The sequence below is a fragment of the Ranitomeya variabilis genome, chromosome 3 (assembly GCF_051348905.1).
Source record: "Ranitomeya variabilis isolate aRanVar5 chromosome 3, aRanVar5.hap1, whole genome shotgun sequence".
NCBI lineage: Eukaryota > Metazoa > Chordata > Amphibia > Anura > Dendrobatidae > Ranitomeya > Ranitomeya variabilis.
In genome coordinates, this window is record NC_135234.1 from 598,055,857 (window position 1) to 598,075,553 (window position 19,697).

At 39.1% G+C, this 19,697-nt stretch overlaps 1 protein-coding gene across 6 annotated transcripts in view; it reads right to left on the minus strand.

Moving 5' to 3' along the window:
- Window positions 1–4,306: 4,306 nt before the first annotated feature.
- PCDH17 (protocadherin 17) overlaps window positions 4,307–19,697 on the minus strand; it is a 241,316-nt gene continuing 225,925 nt past the window's right edge. For all 6 annotated transcript variants that reach the window (XM_077297286.1, XM_077297283.1, XM_077297281.1 and 3 more), the window contains one exon: window positions 4,307–8,846. Coding sequence is in view for 4 of the 6 variants with exons in the window: in XM_077297283.1 (XP_077153398.1) it covers window positions 8,164–8,846 (683 nt within the window). In the remaining 2 variants the exon portion in view is untranslated. The remainder of the gene's footprint in view (window positions 8,847–19,697) is intronic.

Here is a 19,697-nt window from a genome sequence, read left to right on the forward strand (position 1 = left end):
AGGTGTTTGCCTGTTATGACCCCAATGGCAGAGGGTCTCAGAAATAATTACTAAGTCTGCAAACACAAAAAACCAGCTCATAGGGCAGTGGTAACTGAGCTGACCAGATATCTAATCCTAGCACCACAAATAGCAGCAGCCGGGGAACGTGCCTACGTTGGTTCTAGACGTCTCGCGCCAGCCGGAGAACTAACTAACCCTAGAAGGGAAAAGAAAGACCTTTCTTGCCTCCAGAGAAAAGACCCCAAAAGTTGGATACAAGCCCCCAACAAATAATAACGGTGAGGTAAGAGGAAAAGACAAACGTAAGAATGAGCTAGGTATTTAGCAAAGAGAGGCCCACTAGCTAATAGCAGAATATAGTAAGATGACTTATATGGTCAGCAAAAACCCTATCAAAATATCCACGCTGGATATTCAAGAACCCCCGAACCGTCTAACGGTCCGCGGGGAGAACACCAGCCCCCTAGAGCCTCCAGCAAAGTCAGGAATCACATTTAGTACAAGCTGGACAAAAATAAGAGCAAAGCAAGTAACCAAAAAACAAAGAAGCAGGACTTAGCTTAATTTTGCACGAACCAGGACCAGCAGACAGGAGCAAACAGAAAGGATCTGATTACAACGATGCCAGGCACTGGACTAAGGATCCAGGAAGTTTATATAGCAACACCCCTGGACTAACGACCCAGGTGGGTGCCAAACTGAGGAAAGACAATCCCAGAGTCATATCACTAGTAACCACAAGAGGGAGCCAAAAAGTCTAATCCACAACATTTGCCCCTGATGAGTTAAATTCATTATCTGCTGTGTGCCTTAAGAATTTGGCACATATTATTTCTGCATTGTGCTCATTAAAATTGGCATATGACACCCAAGTCTTAATGAAATGAAGACTCAGTTTGAAAATCCATGCATGAGACCAGGATTCAGGTTGAATAGCTGAACCGGTCCTGGACTTTCTATGGGTCCCCTGTGGTTTGCCAGTAGCCTTTGCTGCTTTTAAAAATGTTCTAATAAATCTGAAACTTTATTTACAATCATGCCTGTCATCACTGGAGAATTGCTATTTGTCTCTGAAAATCCATGCAGACTTGTTCTACAACCACACAACAGGTTACATAGGGGCAAAACAAGAAGCTTCTAACCCCAAAGTAAAATCTGTAAAGGGCTCTTCCAAGTACCACCTGTTGCATATTAGAGTGTGCTCTTACATGACACCGGTATATTTGGCATATGTCAGGCACTAAGGCCCTACAATAAGTGTTATCTCTTCATTCTTTTTGACAGGGTAGCAGAACACATCTTTTAACTGTACTTTTCTATATTTTATGATTTTCTACTTTTAAATCTGATGCACAAAGTGTCAACCTGTATTACAGCCTTGTTGCTTTTCAAGGCAATTCCTAACTAAAGGGTTTTTCTTATTTTATTAAATGGGTAAAATTGCAAAGTGTTTGAAAACACAAGAAACTTTTATATTTAAAACTTATTAAAAAATCCTCTTTGCTTTAAAGAATAGAGGGTTTTTAATCAGATTCTTTAGTGCTCATTGGTAAGGTGGTCAGTTTCCTAAGCAAAGAGCGCATCCTTGCAAGCTTTGCTCCAAAGCTGACAATATGGCTAGATCAGACGGTTATTATACGGCTCCAACTCTGCAGAGGCAAGTCTACCAGCATCTGAGAGAGCATAGTTCTATCCTGAGACTTAGCTATGCTTAAGGCCCAATTATCATGGGCACACTGCCTTCTGGCATGTATGAAGCTGGAAATCAGCTGTGCCGTGCGCTCCTAAATACACAATACGGACACACCCTACTATTAATTCAATTTTCCATAAAGAATGATATAATTGTGTGAGCATACTGTACATTCCAAGCAAAATCATGCAGTGTACACATGTGATATTCAAGGAAATGTTGAAAATAAATGAAATTTTGCATTGTATAGCAGGTCTGGCAAGTAGATACTGCTTTTTTAAGTAAAAAAATCACCTGGTTGACCACCCACATGAAAAAATCCCACCTAAATGATGTCTAAATATGGAGAAGGTGCACAAACTATTTTCCATCCAATAATAGTTTGTAAATATATACAGTACAGACCAAAAGTTTGGACACACCTTCTCATTTTTCTTCTGTATTTTCATGACTATGAAAATTGTACATTCACACTGAAGGCATCAAAACTATGAAATAACACATGTGGAATTATATACTTAACAAAATAGTGTGAAACAACTGAAAATATGTCTTATATTCTAGGTTCTTCAAAGTAGCCACCTTTTGCTTTGAAGACTGCTTTACACACTTTTGGCATTCTATTGATGAGCTTCAAGAGGTAGTCACCGGGAATAGTCTTCCAACAATCTTGAAGGAGTTCCCAGATAAGCTTAGCACTTGTTGGCCCTTTAGCCTTCACTCTGCGGTCCAGCTCACCCCAAACCATCTCGATTGGGTTCAGGTCTGGTGACTGTGGAGGCCAGGTCATCTGGCGTAGCACCCCATCACTCTCCTTCTTGGTCAAATAGCCCTTACACAGCCTGGAGGTGTGTTTGAGGTCATTGTCCTGTTGAAAAATAAATGATGGTCCAGCTAAACGCAAACCGGATGGAATAGCATGCCACTGTAAGATGCTCTGGTAGCCATGCTGGTTCAGTATGCCTTCAATTTTGAATAAATCCCCAACAGTGTCACCAGAAAAGCACCCCCACACCATCACACCTCCTCCATGCTTCACGGTGGGAACCAGGCATGTAGAGTCCATCTGTTCACCTTTTTTGCGTTGCACAAACACATGGTGGTTGGAAGCAAAGATCTCAAATTTGGACCACTGGTCTAATGTCCATTACTTGTGTTCTTTAGCCCAAACAAGTCTCTTCTGCTTATTGCCTGTCCTTAGCAGTGGTTTCCTAGCAGCTATTTTACCATGAAGGCCAGCTACACAAAGTCTCCTCTTAACAGTTGTTGTAGAGATGTGTCTGCTGCTAGAACTCTGTGTGGCATTGACCTGGTCTCTAATCTGAGCTGCTGTTAATCTGCGATTTCGGAGGCTGGTGACTCGGATAAACTTATCCTCAGAAGCAGAGGTGACTCTTGGTCTTCCTTTCCTGGGGCGGTCCTCATGTGAGCCAGTTTCTTTGTAGCGCTTGATGGTTTTTGCCACTGCACTTGGGGGACAATTTCAAAGTTTTCCCAATTTTTCGGACTGACTGACCTTCATTTTTTAAAGTAATGATGGCAACTCGTTTTTCTTTAATTAGCTGCTTTTTTCTTGCCATAATAAAAATTCTAACAGTCTATTCAGTAGGACTATCAGCTGTGTATCCACCAGACTTCTGCACAACACAACCGATGGTCCCAACCCCATTTATAAGGCAAGAAATCCCACTTAATAAACCTGACAGGGCACACCTGTGAAGTGAAAACGATTCCCTGTGACTACCTCTTAAAGCTCATCAAAAGAATTCCAAGAGTGTGTAAAGCAGTCATTGAAGCAAAATGTGGCTACTTTGAAGAACCTAGAATATAAGTCATAATTTCAGTTGTTTCACACTATTTTGTTAAGTATATAATTCCACATGTGTTAATTCATAGTTTTGATGCCTTCAGTGTGAATGTACAATTTTCATAGTCATGAAAATACAGAAAAATCTTAAAATGAGAAGGTGTGTCCAAACTTTTGGTCTGTACTGTAAATTACAATGATGACAGAGTGGAGCCTATCTTTCTTAGGTGGGTACATTTTGACACCCCTCATTATAGTGCTAAATAAATGCGAAAAAGAATGAACATATGCATTGCAATGTAAAAACGACCTGCTGTGCTTAAGTTAAGCCTTTTGAGCTTCTTTTAACCACTACACTTTTCCATAGATGAACTGACCAAACTTCAGGCAGCTCCACTAGTTTATAAAATACAGATAATAATAATAAAAAATAAAAGATGTAGAAAACAAAATTTCAAAAATGTTTCAACCTGATGCACGTTAAAAAGGCTAAAATGTTCTGACCTTTTGCGTTCTCATGCCATTTTCACCCAGTTCTGACAAATTGTATGCACATACCTTTGTATAAAAAATATTTCACACTTTAAGCACTGCTAGTCAATGACTGTTGGAGTGGATTGCATTTAGACCGATTTCACAGGCCTGTGAAACATTGACAGTGCTGGGGTTGCAATACACATTTCAACAACTGGGTCTCTTGCCCTGAGCTATCTTCATCACGGTCATATATTACTTAATTCAGTCAAGTCAGGTGTCTTGGGAGGGTATTGCGATGTGGACACATTCTTTAATGCACAGACGTGTAAAGTTGACCTGAATTTTAATTGATTGCAAGTTTACAATATGCATTTATACTTGACACTTAACACTTTAGAATGACTTGAGAAAGGTTCAGTACAAAGCTGAAATGTAGTACACATGTGGTGGAGAATTAAACCATCTTGAAGATCATCTGTAGTTCTGGCTCTTTTACTTTTCTTGTTATCAGATGTTTTCAACCCTCTAGTGATGTGCAATGGGTTCATACTGATATAACGATTTGTGAGTGTGGCTTCCGCTGTGGATTTCTGGATCATATCCATTATCGATTATGCATTTTGACCTCCAGAATTTATATTTGAATCATATTTCTAACAACGTTAACACAAATTGATGATCCTTTCATGTATTTAATATTATTAATGTAAGTCTCTGTTATTAGAATGATTGGATCAGTTTTGCTATAGCCATGTATTAGTTATGCCCATTTGAAGCAAACCACAAATAATTTCCAAAATACCATTACATTTTAGTATCCATTCAGATAAAATAGAAACATACAGTGTTAAAAAATACAAAGACGACTTGTAAACATAACATGGCCGTTCCGTTCGTCAGGATATCTAAATGTCTCAGTGCGTTTTGGCTGAACTGTAGAACTGCAGAATTTTTTAGAGCCCAGAAGAGACGTAGTTTTGTGTAGGAAATCCATTGACTTATATTTTTATCAAATCAGCAAATTAAAGCATTAAACCAAACTGTGACTTATTCCATCAACTGTAGTTGCCTACTGAAATAATTATGTAGAGGCGAGAAATGAATTGGATTTTACTGTGGAATTTCAGTTGTCAAGCAAAATCAAGCTTTACCCTCCTGCCGGATAGGAACATTGCAGAACACATAGACATCACATTTAGGTACATAAATTGTCCAAAATATGTAGAGCAGTGCAGCATTTGTACACAGTCAGTTGCTGATGGCACCCTTCGTACCATGAAAATGAGATACAATTAACAATGCAACGCAGCTAGTAGGCAATTGACAATGAACCGCTGTCACAAGACATATCCTGGAGGAATGAAAAGACATGGAATTCTCAACCACAGACTCACAAGTACATGTTCTGACTTTTAATTAGTACAAAGGAATGGTTTGACATAGAGTTATGATAAAGCCAGTATTAAACCTGTCGGCGAGTTTATATGGTCATTATAACACCATCTTGTTCAATCTGAATCCAAATTCACATTCTTTTCTCCCAGCTCTAAAGAGATGTTGTATACATCATACATAATCTACACGGGGGACAGTAATGTTTCATCAGCTCAGTATCTGTGTGTGCATATCCTATGTATAAAAATCTTCATTTTTTTGTTTTGTATTTTTATGCCTTTGTTTTTTTCTGTTTATTTTATAAAGATGTATTAAAAAGACAAAGAAACATGCACTTATTAAAATTATACCTTTTAGAAATGTCTCTGGACACAAGAATATGATTTTACATATATATTTATAAATAAATCCTAATATTTTCCTATTATTATGGCACATATTTGCTAAGTGTGGCCTTTTCATAAGAAAGCTCATAATGCCAAATAGAGCTCTAGGCTTGGACATTCTTGAGTTGTCTTATGGAATTTGCGCTGCTTAGGAAACATGACATAGGCTTATTTTAATGAGACTTTGGTGGAGATCTTGAATGAAAAATCTATTGTATACTAGTATACTTTATTTTTGCCCTTTCACAAATATAAATTATTCAAGTCTGCATCAAAGCCCCTGAAAGGGGTTGTCACGATTTAGAAAAAAGGGTTTGCTTTATAGAAACAGTGCCACTCCTATCCACTGGACGTGTCTGCTATTGCAGTTCAGCGTCACATAATTCATATAATAGTAAGCTATCATGTGAAAAAAATATATGGGGTAACCTGCATGTTATTAGCATTCTGAACCTGTTTGGCACCTTCACCTACACCACTGCTGTCTGGAATTAATGATATGTATTCCTCCAGGAAGAGTTCGGGTTTCAGTTACGGGAGTGACACCAGCGCGGGTTCAGTGCATAGAGACTGACAGCCAGCCAGTCAGAGCTGTGGGTGGGGTTACAGCCGCTGTTGTCTACACACAGACGGTGACTGAACCCATGCAGGTGCTGCCCCTATGACTGAAACTGGAATGCTGCCAGGGGGAATAACGATCATTTCCTCCACGCAGCAAGGCTCTCAGTGCCGGCACCAGGCAGGTCTAGAACACTATTAACCTGCAGATCAATCCCCTATCTGCCGGATAATAGCGTTTTTTCACGTGAAAGGTTCCCTTTAAGCCGGTTTACAATAATAGACAATCAGTAGACAAAAGTAAGGCTGGTTCTGGGAAAAAAATATAAGTAGACCCTTTTTCTTAACATTAAAAACCCCCTTTAATAAGCCTTTAAACGTTTTCATTTGTGCATGAATACATTTCAAGAAAGATTCGTATTTAATCTGTAGCTTTATTTATATAATTCAAAATTGGTGCTATTGATATGATCCAAAATCGGTGCCAATACGGGAAGGAAGAAAAAAATGTTGCTAAGGCTTTAAATATTTTGTTCTTTTTTTGGTTTCCTCATATGGGCTTAAATGTAAACTTTTACAATGGCATGGTTGAAGAACGTTTGTTTCTTTCTCACCTTGCTCTGACAGTCCACTTGAACACATTTTGAACAGATTATGTACTACTGCAGATTGAAGACCATACATGTAACAAGAGACTCCGCTCTGAGGCGCTGCTTCCCATACTCCACAGGGGAAGAGGAAACAGGAAAACAAAAACTCATAGAGTTCGACAGCTACTGAGGCAACACTTGCCATTTACAATATAAGCCCAAATATTTTTTTTCTTTTTTTTTTTTTTTGCAACACAACTATATATTAATTTAATAAAATACACAATATAGCTCTTATACACTCAACGATTTGGCTCATATGCACTAAAATTGCAAAGAAATCATAAAAAATATGCCATTTTGATGTAAACACATTTAAATCTTCTTACATTTGCACATTTAAATGGTGATGTGATATTTGCTTCAATGAGTAGGACATTTACTTTCCTGAGAAAATTTTAGTGTCCACAAATTAATTTAAAAGAAAACTTTTTTTTATGACTTTGCTATTTAAGCTTTTTACCTTTTAAATGGTAAAAATATCTTTTTTGTTAAGAACCACCTTAGTCAAGTTGAAAAACATAATTATCTCTCTGGAGTGAATATACTGTCTGTTTTTGTCGGACACTAAAATTCTTTTTTTTCAACACTTTTCATTTTACATAAAGTGAATTAGCGTATGCTAGTGCAGGACACAATAAATTGACTATATATTTTTTTTTTATATCTTACTATGTGTGGCATGGAAATGATCTACATGACACGGACATGTTGTACTGAAATGGTCTGGAATGTTGCTCATTAATATAGAAATGTTTACCACAAATGGGTGTTGATGTTTGGTGCGGCTAGGACTACAGCAAAATTAGTCAGGACTTTAATTAGAAGCTAGTGATGCTGTTTAAAATCCACACATAAATTAGTCAACCCTGTTAATCAATGGGTTTATCCTCAGCAAATGAAAAGTCACATCAACAAGAAGTTCCGAGTTCTGTTCCCTTATATAACAGATTGTCAATATTCACTACAACATATTTTTTTTGTTGACCGAGTTCAATAGAATTTTTTTTGTCAAAATAAAGCCAGTGTAATCTGAATTACAGAAAAAAAAACAGTACAAGATTTTGGGGGCACTTTAAGCGTTCACTTAGAGCCACAGAGCAGCATCTGTCTCCTTTCTCCCCTGCAAATGTGCTGTTCCAAGGGAAAACTATTTCCTTGACAAAGGCAAACATAACAGCCTCTCCGTCCTTCTCACTTTCTTACAGCCACTGCTTCACTTCCTCGACAGTCTTGTAAAAGCTTATCAATTTCTCTCACAACTTCCTCAGCATCTACAGATTCTCGGCCCAAATCACGATTTGAATGCTCCAGATGGTCTAAGACAGCGTCCATTTCACTTGAGTCTCGGCTCACTCTGGAGTGCACATCGGCAAAAACATGAGCCATAGGGTCTGATGTGATGTACTGAGGGTCCTTTGTCTGTTTGTTAGGTGATATGTACTGACCATCAGAAGACAGGTATTGATTGGTTGTTTCTGCCAAGACTCCTGATTTGATTTCACAGCCATTCAATGGTCCCTTAGTGGAGGCACAAGGCTCAATGCATGTCTTGGTTGGGCTGCTAGATGCAGAAGGAACCTCTTGCAGAAGAGGACTCAGGGCACGCTTGGCTTTTAAATATGGTTTTACATTGGCAATGAGAATGGTGTGCTCTCTTTTGTCTTTTCCAAATGTACAAAAGGTCTTTTTCCCAGTGGGGTTTACAGTTTCATAAGTCTCAGTCTCAACGTGAGCTTCAACAGTTGGAACAAAGAGATTTGTGCGATAATCTGCATTTTCCACCTGGTTTGTTGTGGGAAATTGTGGCATCCAACACCTGTCAGAATGACCGAGTACTCTGCATTCATCTGTACAATTAACGCACTCCTCTTGCTCTGCAAAACAGAAAAAAAAACAAAGAAGGTGACTTCAATATACTAAACAATATTCATGCATTAGGGTGTATAGAGTTAAAAAAATATATATCTTTAGAATATAAAAAAAAAATTCATTTGGTTAGAAACAATTCTGACTGATGGGTAGAAGTTGGGCTCCTTCACTAATACATTTTTCTACTTGCAAACAAAGCACATTCATTTTAAATATTTTAAAAAAAATTTTTTTAGGAAAAATAAACGTCTAAACAAAAATCATACTAAGAACGTGCTGAAATTTAGTAAAAATGCCACTGACCCCACAAATGCTACATAAATTCAACAAACCAAGGCATTCTAGATAAATAAAGGCATAATTGAATATGAATCTCATCAGGTTGTAAAAGTAAGGGGGCCGTATAAGGTCGTAAGGTAAAATGACAGTGTGTCATTCTGTGCCAAAAACAGAATATTACACCTGTAGCCAATCATTTGCTGCCACCCTCCACCTTCTCTCCAGCCATGATATCATGGAGTGATCTGTAAATGGGCAGAAGGTGTGTGACTAGAACTGAGGCTATTTTATGTGCTGCTGCTTAAATAGAACCTGTCAGATGAAAAAATGCTATTGGACAGTTCGTATCTACTGGCTAACATGGTACCAAGATATATTTCTTTCCTGTATTGGACAGTTTAGAATGCAATTAACCTGCATATTAGTCCCATATCTGCAGGCTATGCCAGCATTTACACCCTCTGCTGCTAGTAGGAAATTAACATTGTTTCTCCCTGTAGCATTTGGGGTTCAGTCACCAAGGTGGCATTGAGTCGTGTTCAGTAAGAGCGCTGTGTATAGAGCACAATGTCTGTAACTGCGCCCCTGGCACTGACTGACAGCCAGCCCTACTGCTGAGCTGCTGTCAGTTCCGGGGTCGAGGTTACCGCTGCCACAGAGCAATGATTGAACCACCGCTGGCACCATCCTACGACTTAAGGTACCTTCACACTACACGACTTTGCAATGATAACGATAGCGATCCGTGACGTTGCAGCGTCCTGGATAGTGATATCATTGTGTTTGACACGCAGCAGCGATCAGGATCCCGCTGTGATATCGCTGGTCGTTGCTGAAAGTTCAGAACTTTATTTGGTCGTCAGATCGGCGTGTATCGTCGTGTTTGACACCAAAAGCAACGATGCCAGCAATGTTTTACAATGGTAACCAGGGTAAATATCGGGTTACTAAGCGCAGGGCCGCGCTTAGTAACCCGATATTTACCCTGGTTACCAGTGTAAATGTAAAAAAAACCAAACAGTACATACTCACCTTCTGCTGTCTGTCACACGTCCCCCGCCGTCCGCTTCCCGCACTGACTGTGAGTGCCGGCCGTAAAGTAAAAGCAGAGCACAGCGGTGACGTCACCGCTGTGCTGTGCCTTATACGGCCGGCACTCACAGTCAGTGCAGGAAGCGGACGCCGGGGGACGTTACGGACACCGGAATGTAAGTATGTACTGTTTTTTTTTTTTTACATTTACACTGGTAACCAGGGTAAACATCGGGTTACTAAGCGTGTCCCTGTGCTTAGTAACCCGATGTTTACCCTGGTTACCCAGGGACTTCGGCATAGTTGGTCACTGGAGAGCTGTCTGTGTGACAGCTCTCCAGCGACCACACAGCGACGCTGCAGCGATCGGCATTGTTGTCGATATCGCTGCAGCGTCGCTTAGTGTGAAGGTACCTTTAAACCTGAACGCTGCCGGAGGGAGTAAAGTTAATTTCCTCTCGGCAGTGGGGCTCAAAGCATGGGCACTGGGCAGATTCAGAACGCCATTAACCTGCAATTTAACCACATATTTGCAGGTTAACAGCATTTTGTCACCTGACAGGTTCGATTTACAGTCCTATACTAAAAGATTTCCGCCATTGTAATTTTCTTCTGTGGGGGTGACAGAGTATGTTCACATTCAGTATATTTCACTAAAATATACTTTGGAGAACAAAAAAGAAAAGATACAATTTGTATAAAACAAACGAATTAAACAAACAAAGAACACGATGAGCAAAATGGATCAATAAATCTATGGATTCTTTTAAGGCGCTCTTAACTATATTGTGGCTTTTATGTGCTGCATTCAGTGTAGAAAACGATTGCTAAGTTAGATGCGTTTTCTATTATCTGTTATTTGGTAGAGTAAGTTTTATTTTCTTTATGTTCTGCGTATAATAAATTTATATAAACAAGAAAAGAAATATTTGATGCAAAGATGAATAAATGATGGCTTATTGCTTCGGCTTTATTCTCCGTAAGAATGGTGCTGAATGCTATCCTCTAATGCATTAAAATAAAAATAAATGAACACTATACTATGGTCTGTGTTCTTCAGCTAGGAGTGAATAATTGATACGCTTCGCTGTTCCACAATCCTCCTTGTTAACATTTTTTACATTTTAAATTACATCGAACACAATAAGCCCTCACCATTTATGTTTCCAGTGAAATAAATAGCTACAGTTAGCTTTTATTAATGTACTTAGGGAATATCTAAAATTCACTTCATTATATATACGTAGAAATCATTCCAACACAAGCTCAATGATACTCCCACTCATTTTCTATTTCCACTCATTTTAGAACCTATGACTACAGTAAATTGTCTTCCAATTCCGCCTGTTGTCATATTACAAATTATAACCGCACATGTTGGACATCACACTATCAATATTATTTACCAACACTGAAGAAAATATCACAAAAGTAATGAAAGGGAAAGTACAGGGATTTCCTATAGCCATTAATTCTTCTAAAAGGGACATTAGAAAGTGATACCTAATGTCTGATGGATTGATCTGAGCAACTGTTCCATATTTTTTGCATTAGTCTTTAATTTAGTAGAATTTTCAGTACCAATGACAGCTGCAAAACCAAGGTTGCAGACTCAATTTTTTATTTTTTCTGGACAGCTCATCAAAAATTCATTGACAGCCAATACTTTGTACTGGAAAACCATAATAAATACTTTTTAACTGATAATTCTGGAACTAAGATATTAGCTGCATTTACTGCCAAATAATGGTAATAATTACAGTCAAAACCTGTACACATTTCTCAAATGTTGAAAAGTTGACAAACGTGTCTTTTTTTATGGAAAGAGGAAAAAAGTGCCTACGTCCATGGACTGTCAATTGGGAAACTCGGTCAAGACCCTCATTCCTGCAACAGACCTCTGTGATCAAAGTTCAGCTCACTTTTCTTTTGTAAGTCAGTTCTAATATATTAAATTCATACATTAACCCATTCAAAACATCTTATGTACAAGTATAGCACAAAGTCACAAGTAGGTGTATGGACAGGACGGGAGAGGTTATGGCTCTGGAAAGAAGGTGAGGAAAAAAACAGAAACACAAATTGGCCACATTGTGAAGGAATTAAATGAAGTGTTAAAACAAATCAAATTATATATGAATATATAGACAGAACAGCTAAATCATTAGACCGGCCACTTATCACACATGACACTATTGCCATAGAACTATTGGTAGGGTAATTTACGTACCATATATCAGAAAGCCATGAAGCATATTTTTCATGGAAATGTTGTTGCAAGGTTCACAAAGAGTGTCCTTTTTTGTGGCTTTGTTCTATTTAACATTAAAAAAAATAAAAATAAAATAGAGTTTGGATCTATGCGGAAATTAGTGAATTGATTTGATGCAAATCAAATTTATGTTGAACGTAAGAGGTCTAAGGGGTTAGCGTTTCTCCTTGTGAAGAGTAACATAACAGCTCTGACATGTCAAAGTTAGATGGCTTATTCACCGTGCAATGCTCCTTTGGGAAATTTGATACGCAAATTGCCTCTTCAGATAAGAAGAGGACTTAAAACTATATAGTGCCACCAGTTGGAAGCAGGAATCTTACAAGTCAATATTGTCCCTTACTTTGGCATGCCAGAGTCGGTATGTCACTTTCCACAAGGAGAAATGTTACCCCTTAAGACCTCAGTCCTGAGCCTCTCACCTAGCCAAATCAGTTCTCATACTTTGCGCTGACAAGGGGCAATACTATGAAACACTGTGCCTGCAAATTGAGATTCTGATTTGGCTTCTATCCTAAGTTAGATTGCAAGACTTGTTAAAAGGTCGATAGTGATTTGTACAATTGCTGCTTCCAACAGGTGAGAGTTTAATCTTCTTCCTCTTGGAAGATGCAATTTTCATGCTGAATGTTAGGAAATTGACTGAATCCAACAAATTCAAAATTCTTAGAGATTCGATTTGTGCAGTTTTGGCAAAAATGCCCACCACTATGTTCCCCCATGCAGAAGATTGCATCAGCCCGATGACTCACATGACCATAGGAACAACTTTCCAATAACGCTTTGCAACTATCAATCACACAGTATGGCACAACCATCACATAGTATAGGTCATTACATAGTACAGCACATAGCCTGCATATAAACCAAGGCAGGGGAATGCAGCGCAGCAATAAATTGGGGGTAAATCTGTTTAGTGAGAGGATATATCACAGTTTAGTAATAGAAACAAGGGAAAAAGCCCCCCCCCCAAATCAATGAACTTTCTGATACAGATAGATATAGTGTATGGGACAAATCAACAGTGAAGAACAGTCACCATCCGTTTACCCATATTCATATATGTGGAGGTCACTGAAATTACTAAGGATGTGTTTGCATCAAATAGTTTAAAAGGAGTTCTATACAGTCCTAGGAGACCTGGATGTATTATACACATCTTTATAGGACAATTGGTTTATTTGCAATTCGTGGAGACTAAATTTGTCTCACATAAAATTTTGGGGAAAAATTTGCCAAAGGTGTCAAATTTGAATTTCAAAAGATGTGATCATCGCTAGTTATATGTGATCTTTAAAGGCAGCAGTTATAGAAATGTTCTCTATTCAATATTTCTGAGGTTATCTATTGCTATTATTTATTTCTTTTTCTGTTTGGTTAAGATTTTAATTTAGATAGAAGAGAAAAAAAAATATTATTAGTCTACCGTGATGAGTGACATTAAATGTTTTCACTTTTTTATGCTTATTTGTCTGTTACTTGATAGGAAACATTCTAAAGGAAATCACTGTAGTATAGTAACTCCATGGGAACACAAAACTATGAAAGTATAATGGGATTTCTGCATAACAAACACGCAGGTTATCACTAGGTCACAGATGGCAGCAAAACTTGAAAATGAGAATGACACGTTAAGCATTACTGAATCATATTACAGCTCCTGTCTACTTTGTTATTCCATCACAAATAACAGAACACACTCTAAATTTATAGAGGGCACATTTCATTAGTACGGAGACGTACAGTGTCACTGGGGAACGCCCCGTGCCTGACCTTATCATGCATATGCTGTCACCTTTTTACCATTAATTCACATAACCTAGTGACTGATATACGTAAAGGAAGAAGAAATATTTACTCTGAAAAAATTGTAAAAGGGTAATTATGAATGTTTTTTATGTAGACGTATGGATGATATATTGAAATATGTTGTAGACTATGCTATACGAAATCTCACAGACCAGCATCCAAACATAAGCCTTTAAAAACCCTTTTATATATATATTTAATAATCAAAGCTGAGCAGTTTATCAGTGAATATGTCGCAGGATTTTTGGTGAATACGGTAAATATGGTGTAAATAGAGCCTCATTCATTTTCACTGCATTCTTCCGAACTGTCTCAAATGCTTTGCAACTTTCCGTTAATATAACCCAGCACATCAGTAGTTTTCCCATGCTATCAGACGGTACAGTGTGACAAACACTGAATTTATTATTCGCTATACCCAGGGATGAGAACTGGCTAAAATTCTCATTTACTTGTCACATAGTATGCTTTGTCAGACAAATACACAGGCAAATAAACATTTGGATATAAGACAGTAGACAGTAAAATCCAGACACAAGCTTTATGGCCCAGAATCATATTACACAAATGGAAATGAAGTTTGAAAACTTGATAGCCGCTGCAAAAATACAGTAAAACAGCAACATAAGAACATAGGCACACCATTCAGTCTATTTTCCAGACAGACAGTATACACTAGATTCCTGCAGTGCCTTTGTTTGCATGTTCTCCATTTTCTTTTATTACATTTTTAGTGTATATTATGATGATAGTATATACACTGGGGGATTAGTCACGTGTCCTCTGCCTAATTTATCCTCAATAGGATATATACTTTTTCAATAGGTCTCTTTGACTCAGTGGTAAATGTATAAAAGAACTGCAAGATCTCTGTCTACTGCATATTTTGGGGTCTCCATAAGTCACCACATTGTCCAATCTGCCGAATTTCCTATAAATGCACACAGAAGTACAGTATACTACAGATTTATAAAAATACAACAATGTGTAATACAGCAATGTGTAGGTGTCTTTACTCTTAAGATTTTAAAGATCACAAAACATAGAAACATAAGAGCGCATGTCTTTTATATCATGTCAAATCATTAATATTAGACATTACAGAGCCCATATTAGATGACACATGGCTTTTCCAAGATGCCAAATATAAACTGATGAGCTATTATGTGTAAACACCAGGGTTAACAGATAACCTACTTTATGGATAACTTAAGATCCTGTAATCTACTGTATGGCTTCTGTGGCTATGAAAATGTCAGCATAAAATCTTCTAAGTACACTTAAAGAGAGGGATTTTGTAGGATTAAACAGGTATATGAGTAACCAATAGTAATAGACTGGTGATGATCATTTTAATATGTATGTTGAAATACAGTCGTTAACAGAATCAGATATGTAGGTAGCTTAAAGGGCCACTGTCACCCCCCCCCCAGCCATTAAAAACTAAAAGAGCCACCTTGTGCAGCAGTAATGCTGCAGCCTAACAAGGTGGCTCTTTTAGTTTTTGATTCATTTATTAGCTCAATAAAGCGTTTTATAAATTGGCCACATATACCAGATATTATACCTGGAGGCGGTCCGAAGCGTCCTGTATGAATCCCCCAACTGCCGTCACTCTTCTCTTCAGGGCCGATGGTACCTGCCCCCTTCGCGTTGTTGCTTCTTAAATCTGGCGCCTGCGCTGTGCGTGCCTGCCTGGGGCCTGCGCAGTCTTCATTATCAGTAGCAGCTCAGATGCAGGGTGCCTGACTGTGCAGGTGCGGGCAGTGCGGCCGCCCTGTTACTGAATCCCCGCCCCGCACTGTGTTATTCATTATGCACAGTGCGGGGCTGGCATTCCTGGGCATGCGCACTGCGCTTGTCAGACGCTCCCCCGGTCCCCCGCCTTCCAGCGTTGTTCTTTGTGGCTGTTTCAAACGTCGGCAATGAAACCTGTATATTCGGGCAATGCTGGAAGGCGGGGGACCGGGGGAGCGTCTGACAAGCGCAGTGCGCATGCCCAGGAATGCCAGCCCCGCACTGTGCATAATGAATAACACAGTGCGGGGCGGGGATTCAGTAACAGGGTGCAGTCAGGCACCCTGCATCTGAGCTGCTACTGATAATGAAGACTGCACAGGCCCCAGGCAGGCACGCACAGCGCAGGCGCCGGATTTAAGAAGCAACAACGCGAAGGGGGCGGGTACCATCGGCCCTGAAGAGAAGAGTGACGGCAGTTGGGGGATTCATACAGGACGCTTCAGACCGCCTCCAGGTATAATATCTGGTATGTGTGGCCAATTTATAAAACGCTTTATTGAGCTAATAAATTAATCAAAAACTAAAAGAGCCACCTTGTTAGACTGCAGCATTACTGCTGCACAAGGTGGCTCTTTTAGTTTATAACGGCTGGAGGGGGTGACAGTGGCCCTTTAAAAATTGGTGAAGAACAGCCAAACTCTGCTAGAAAGGTGAGGTTGTGGAAGACCGTTTCATGACATGGGTCATACAAAATAACAAGACTGAGAACAACAACTAGACAAAAGGCAGACTGGACTCTCGACTCTCAATGTGTGCTGCTCAAGCTCTCTTGATGAAAAGCCAAGAAATGGGCAATGTGGAGGACCATAGACACAATGGTCAGCAAAGGAACCTTTAGTGCAGTAGATGAAAGACACATCATTTTTATTTCCCATTGACATGTGTGTATGTATATATACAGTGGGGAAAATAAGTATATGGTACACTGCCGAATTTGCAAGTTTTCCTAAATTCAAAGAAAGTAATTTTGATCGTACATACACTTCAACTGTGAGAGACAGGATCTTGAAAAAAATCTAGAAAATCACATTATATGATTTGTACATAATTTGCATTTTATTGCATGAAACAATTATTTGATACAATAGAAAAACAGAACTTAATATTTGGTGCAGAAACCTTTGTTAGCAATTACAGAGGTCAGACATTTCCTGTAGTTCTTGACCAAGTTTGCACACACTGCAACAGAGATTTTGGCACACTCATTCATGCAGCTCTTCTCCAGATCTTTTAGGTTTCGGGCTGTCACTGGGCAACATTGAGTTTCAGTTCCCTCCAAAGATTTTCTATTGGGTTCAGGTTTAGAGACTGGTTAGGCCACTCCATGACCTTGAATGCTTCTTACAGAGCCACACCTTAGTTGTCCTGGCTGTGTTTTTTTGGGTCATTCTTATGCTGGACAACCCAGCCACAACCTATATTTAATGCTCTTACTAAGGGAATAAGATTGTTAGCCAAAATCTTGCGATGCATGACCCCATCCATCCTCCCTTCAATACGATGCAGTTGTCCTGTCCCATTTTCAGAAAAACTCCCCCAAAGTATGATATTTCTCCCACCTGTTCCTGAGATTGTACTCATTTTTCTACTTCCTTCAGGCATGGCGAGTGGAGTTGATACCAAAAAGTTATATTTTGGTTTAATTTAACCACAGTCAGAGCTCTCTTCAGGTCACTGACCATGTGTTCCCACATAGTTATAGGTTGACTCCTGAACTTTCTCAGAATCATCCTTCCCCTATGAGGTGAGATTTTGCATGGAGCCCCAGACCGAGGAAGATTGGCAGTCATCTTTTGTTTCTCCCATTTTCTAATAATTGTGCCAACAGTTGTTTCCTTCTCAGTAAACTGCTTGCGCACTGTACTGTACCCATTCCAGCCTTGTGCAGATCTACAATTTTTTTCCCTGGTGTCCGTAGACAGCTCTTTGATCTTGGACATGGTAGAGAGGTTGGAGTGTGATTTAGTGAGTGTGTGAACAGGTGTCTTTTATACAGGTAACGAGTTCAAAAAGGCACAATTAATACAGATAATGAGTGCAGTGTAGGAGGGTTTCAAATATAAACTAACAGGTCTGTGAGAGCCAGAAATCTTGCTGGTTGTTAGGTGATCAAATATTACTTCATGCAATAAAATACAATTTAATTATTTACAAATAACACCATGTGATTTTCTGTTTTGATATTTATATTCTGTCTCTTGCAGTTGAGGTGTATCTACGATAAACATTACAGACCTCTTCATTCTTTGTAGTTGGTAAAACTTGCACAATTGTCAAATTGTCAATTGTCAAATATTTATTTCACCCACTGTGTATTTACAGGTGCTTCTCACAAAATTAGAATATCATCAAAAAGTTCATTTATTTATGTTTTCCAATACAAAAAGTGAAACTCATATTATATAGAGTCATTACAGAGTTATCTATTTCAAGTGTTTATTTCTGTTTTTGTTGATGATTATGGCTTACAACCAGTAAAAAAGTCATCTGAGTAAATTAGAATAACTAACAAAAACACCTGCAAAGGCTTCTAAAGCATTTAAAAAGGTTCCTTAGTCTGTTTCAGTAGGCTCCACAATCATGGGGAAGACTGCTGACTTGACAGATGTCCAGAAGGCAGTCATTAACACACTCCACAAGGAGGGTAAGCAACAAAAAGTCAATGCTAAAGAAGCTGGCTATTTACAGAGTGCTGTATCCAAGCATATTAATGGAAAATTGAGTGGAATGAAAAAGTGTGGTAGAAAAGGTGCACAAGCACCCTGGATAACTGCAACCTTGAAAGGATTGTTAAGAAAAGGCCATTCAAAAATTTGGGGGTGATTCAAAAGGAGTGGACTGCTGCCGGAGTCATTGCTTCACGAGCCAACACACACAGACGTATCCAGGACATGGGCTACCAGTGTCACATTCCTTGTGTCAAGTCACTCATGACCAATAGACAATGCCAGAAGCGTCTTACCTAGGCCGAGGAGAAAAAGAACTGGACTGTTGCTCAGTGGTCGAAGGTGTTGTTTTCAGATGATGCATTTCATTTGGAAATCAAGGTCCCAGGGTTTGGGGGAGGAGAGGAGAGGCACACTGTTGTGAATTTGGATTCTGGGCTCCCCCGGTGGCTACTGGTGGAATTGAACTGGTGTTGTCATCTTCTCTGTTCACCTGTTCCCATCAAGATGTGGGAGTCGCTATATAACCTTGCTGCTCTGTTAGTTGCTTGCCGGTCAACAATGTTATCAGAAGCCTCTCTGTGCTTGTTCCTGCTCCTAGACAACTACTAGATAAGTTGGACTCTTGTCCATGTTTGTTTTTGCATTTTTGTTCCAGTTCACAGCTGTAGTTTCGTTACTGTGTCTGGAAAGCTCTTGTGAACAGGAATTGCCACTCTGGTGTTATGAGTTAATGCCAGAGTTTTAAAGTAATTTCTGGATGGTGTTTTGATAGGGTTTTCAGCTGACCATGACAGTGCCCTTTCTGTCTTCTGCTATGTAGTAAGTGGACCTCAAATTTGCTAAACCTATTTTCATACTACGTTTGTTATTTCATCTTGATTCACCGCCAATATATGTGGGGGGCCTCTGTCTCCTTTCGGGGTATTTCTCTAGAGGTGAGCTAGGACTAATATTTCCCTCTGCTAGCATTATTTAGTCCTCCGGCTGGTGCTGGG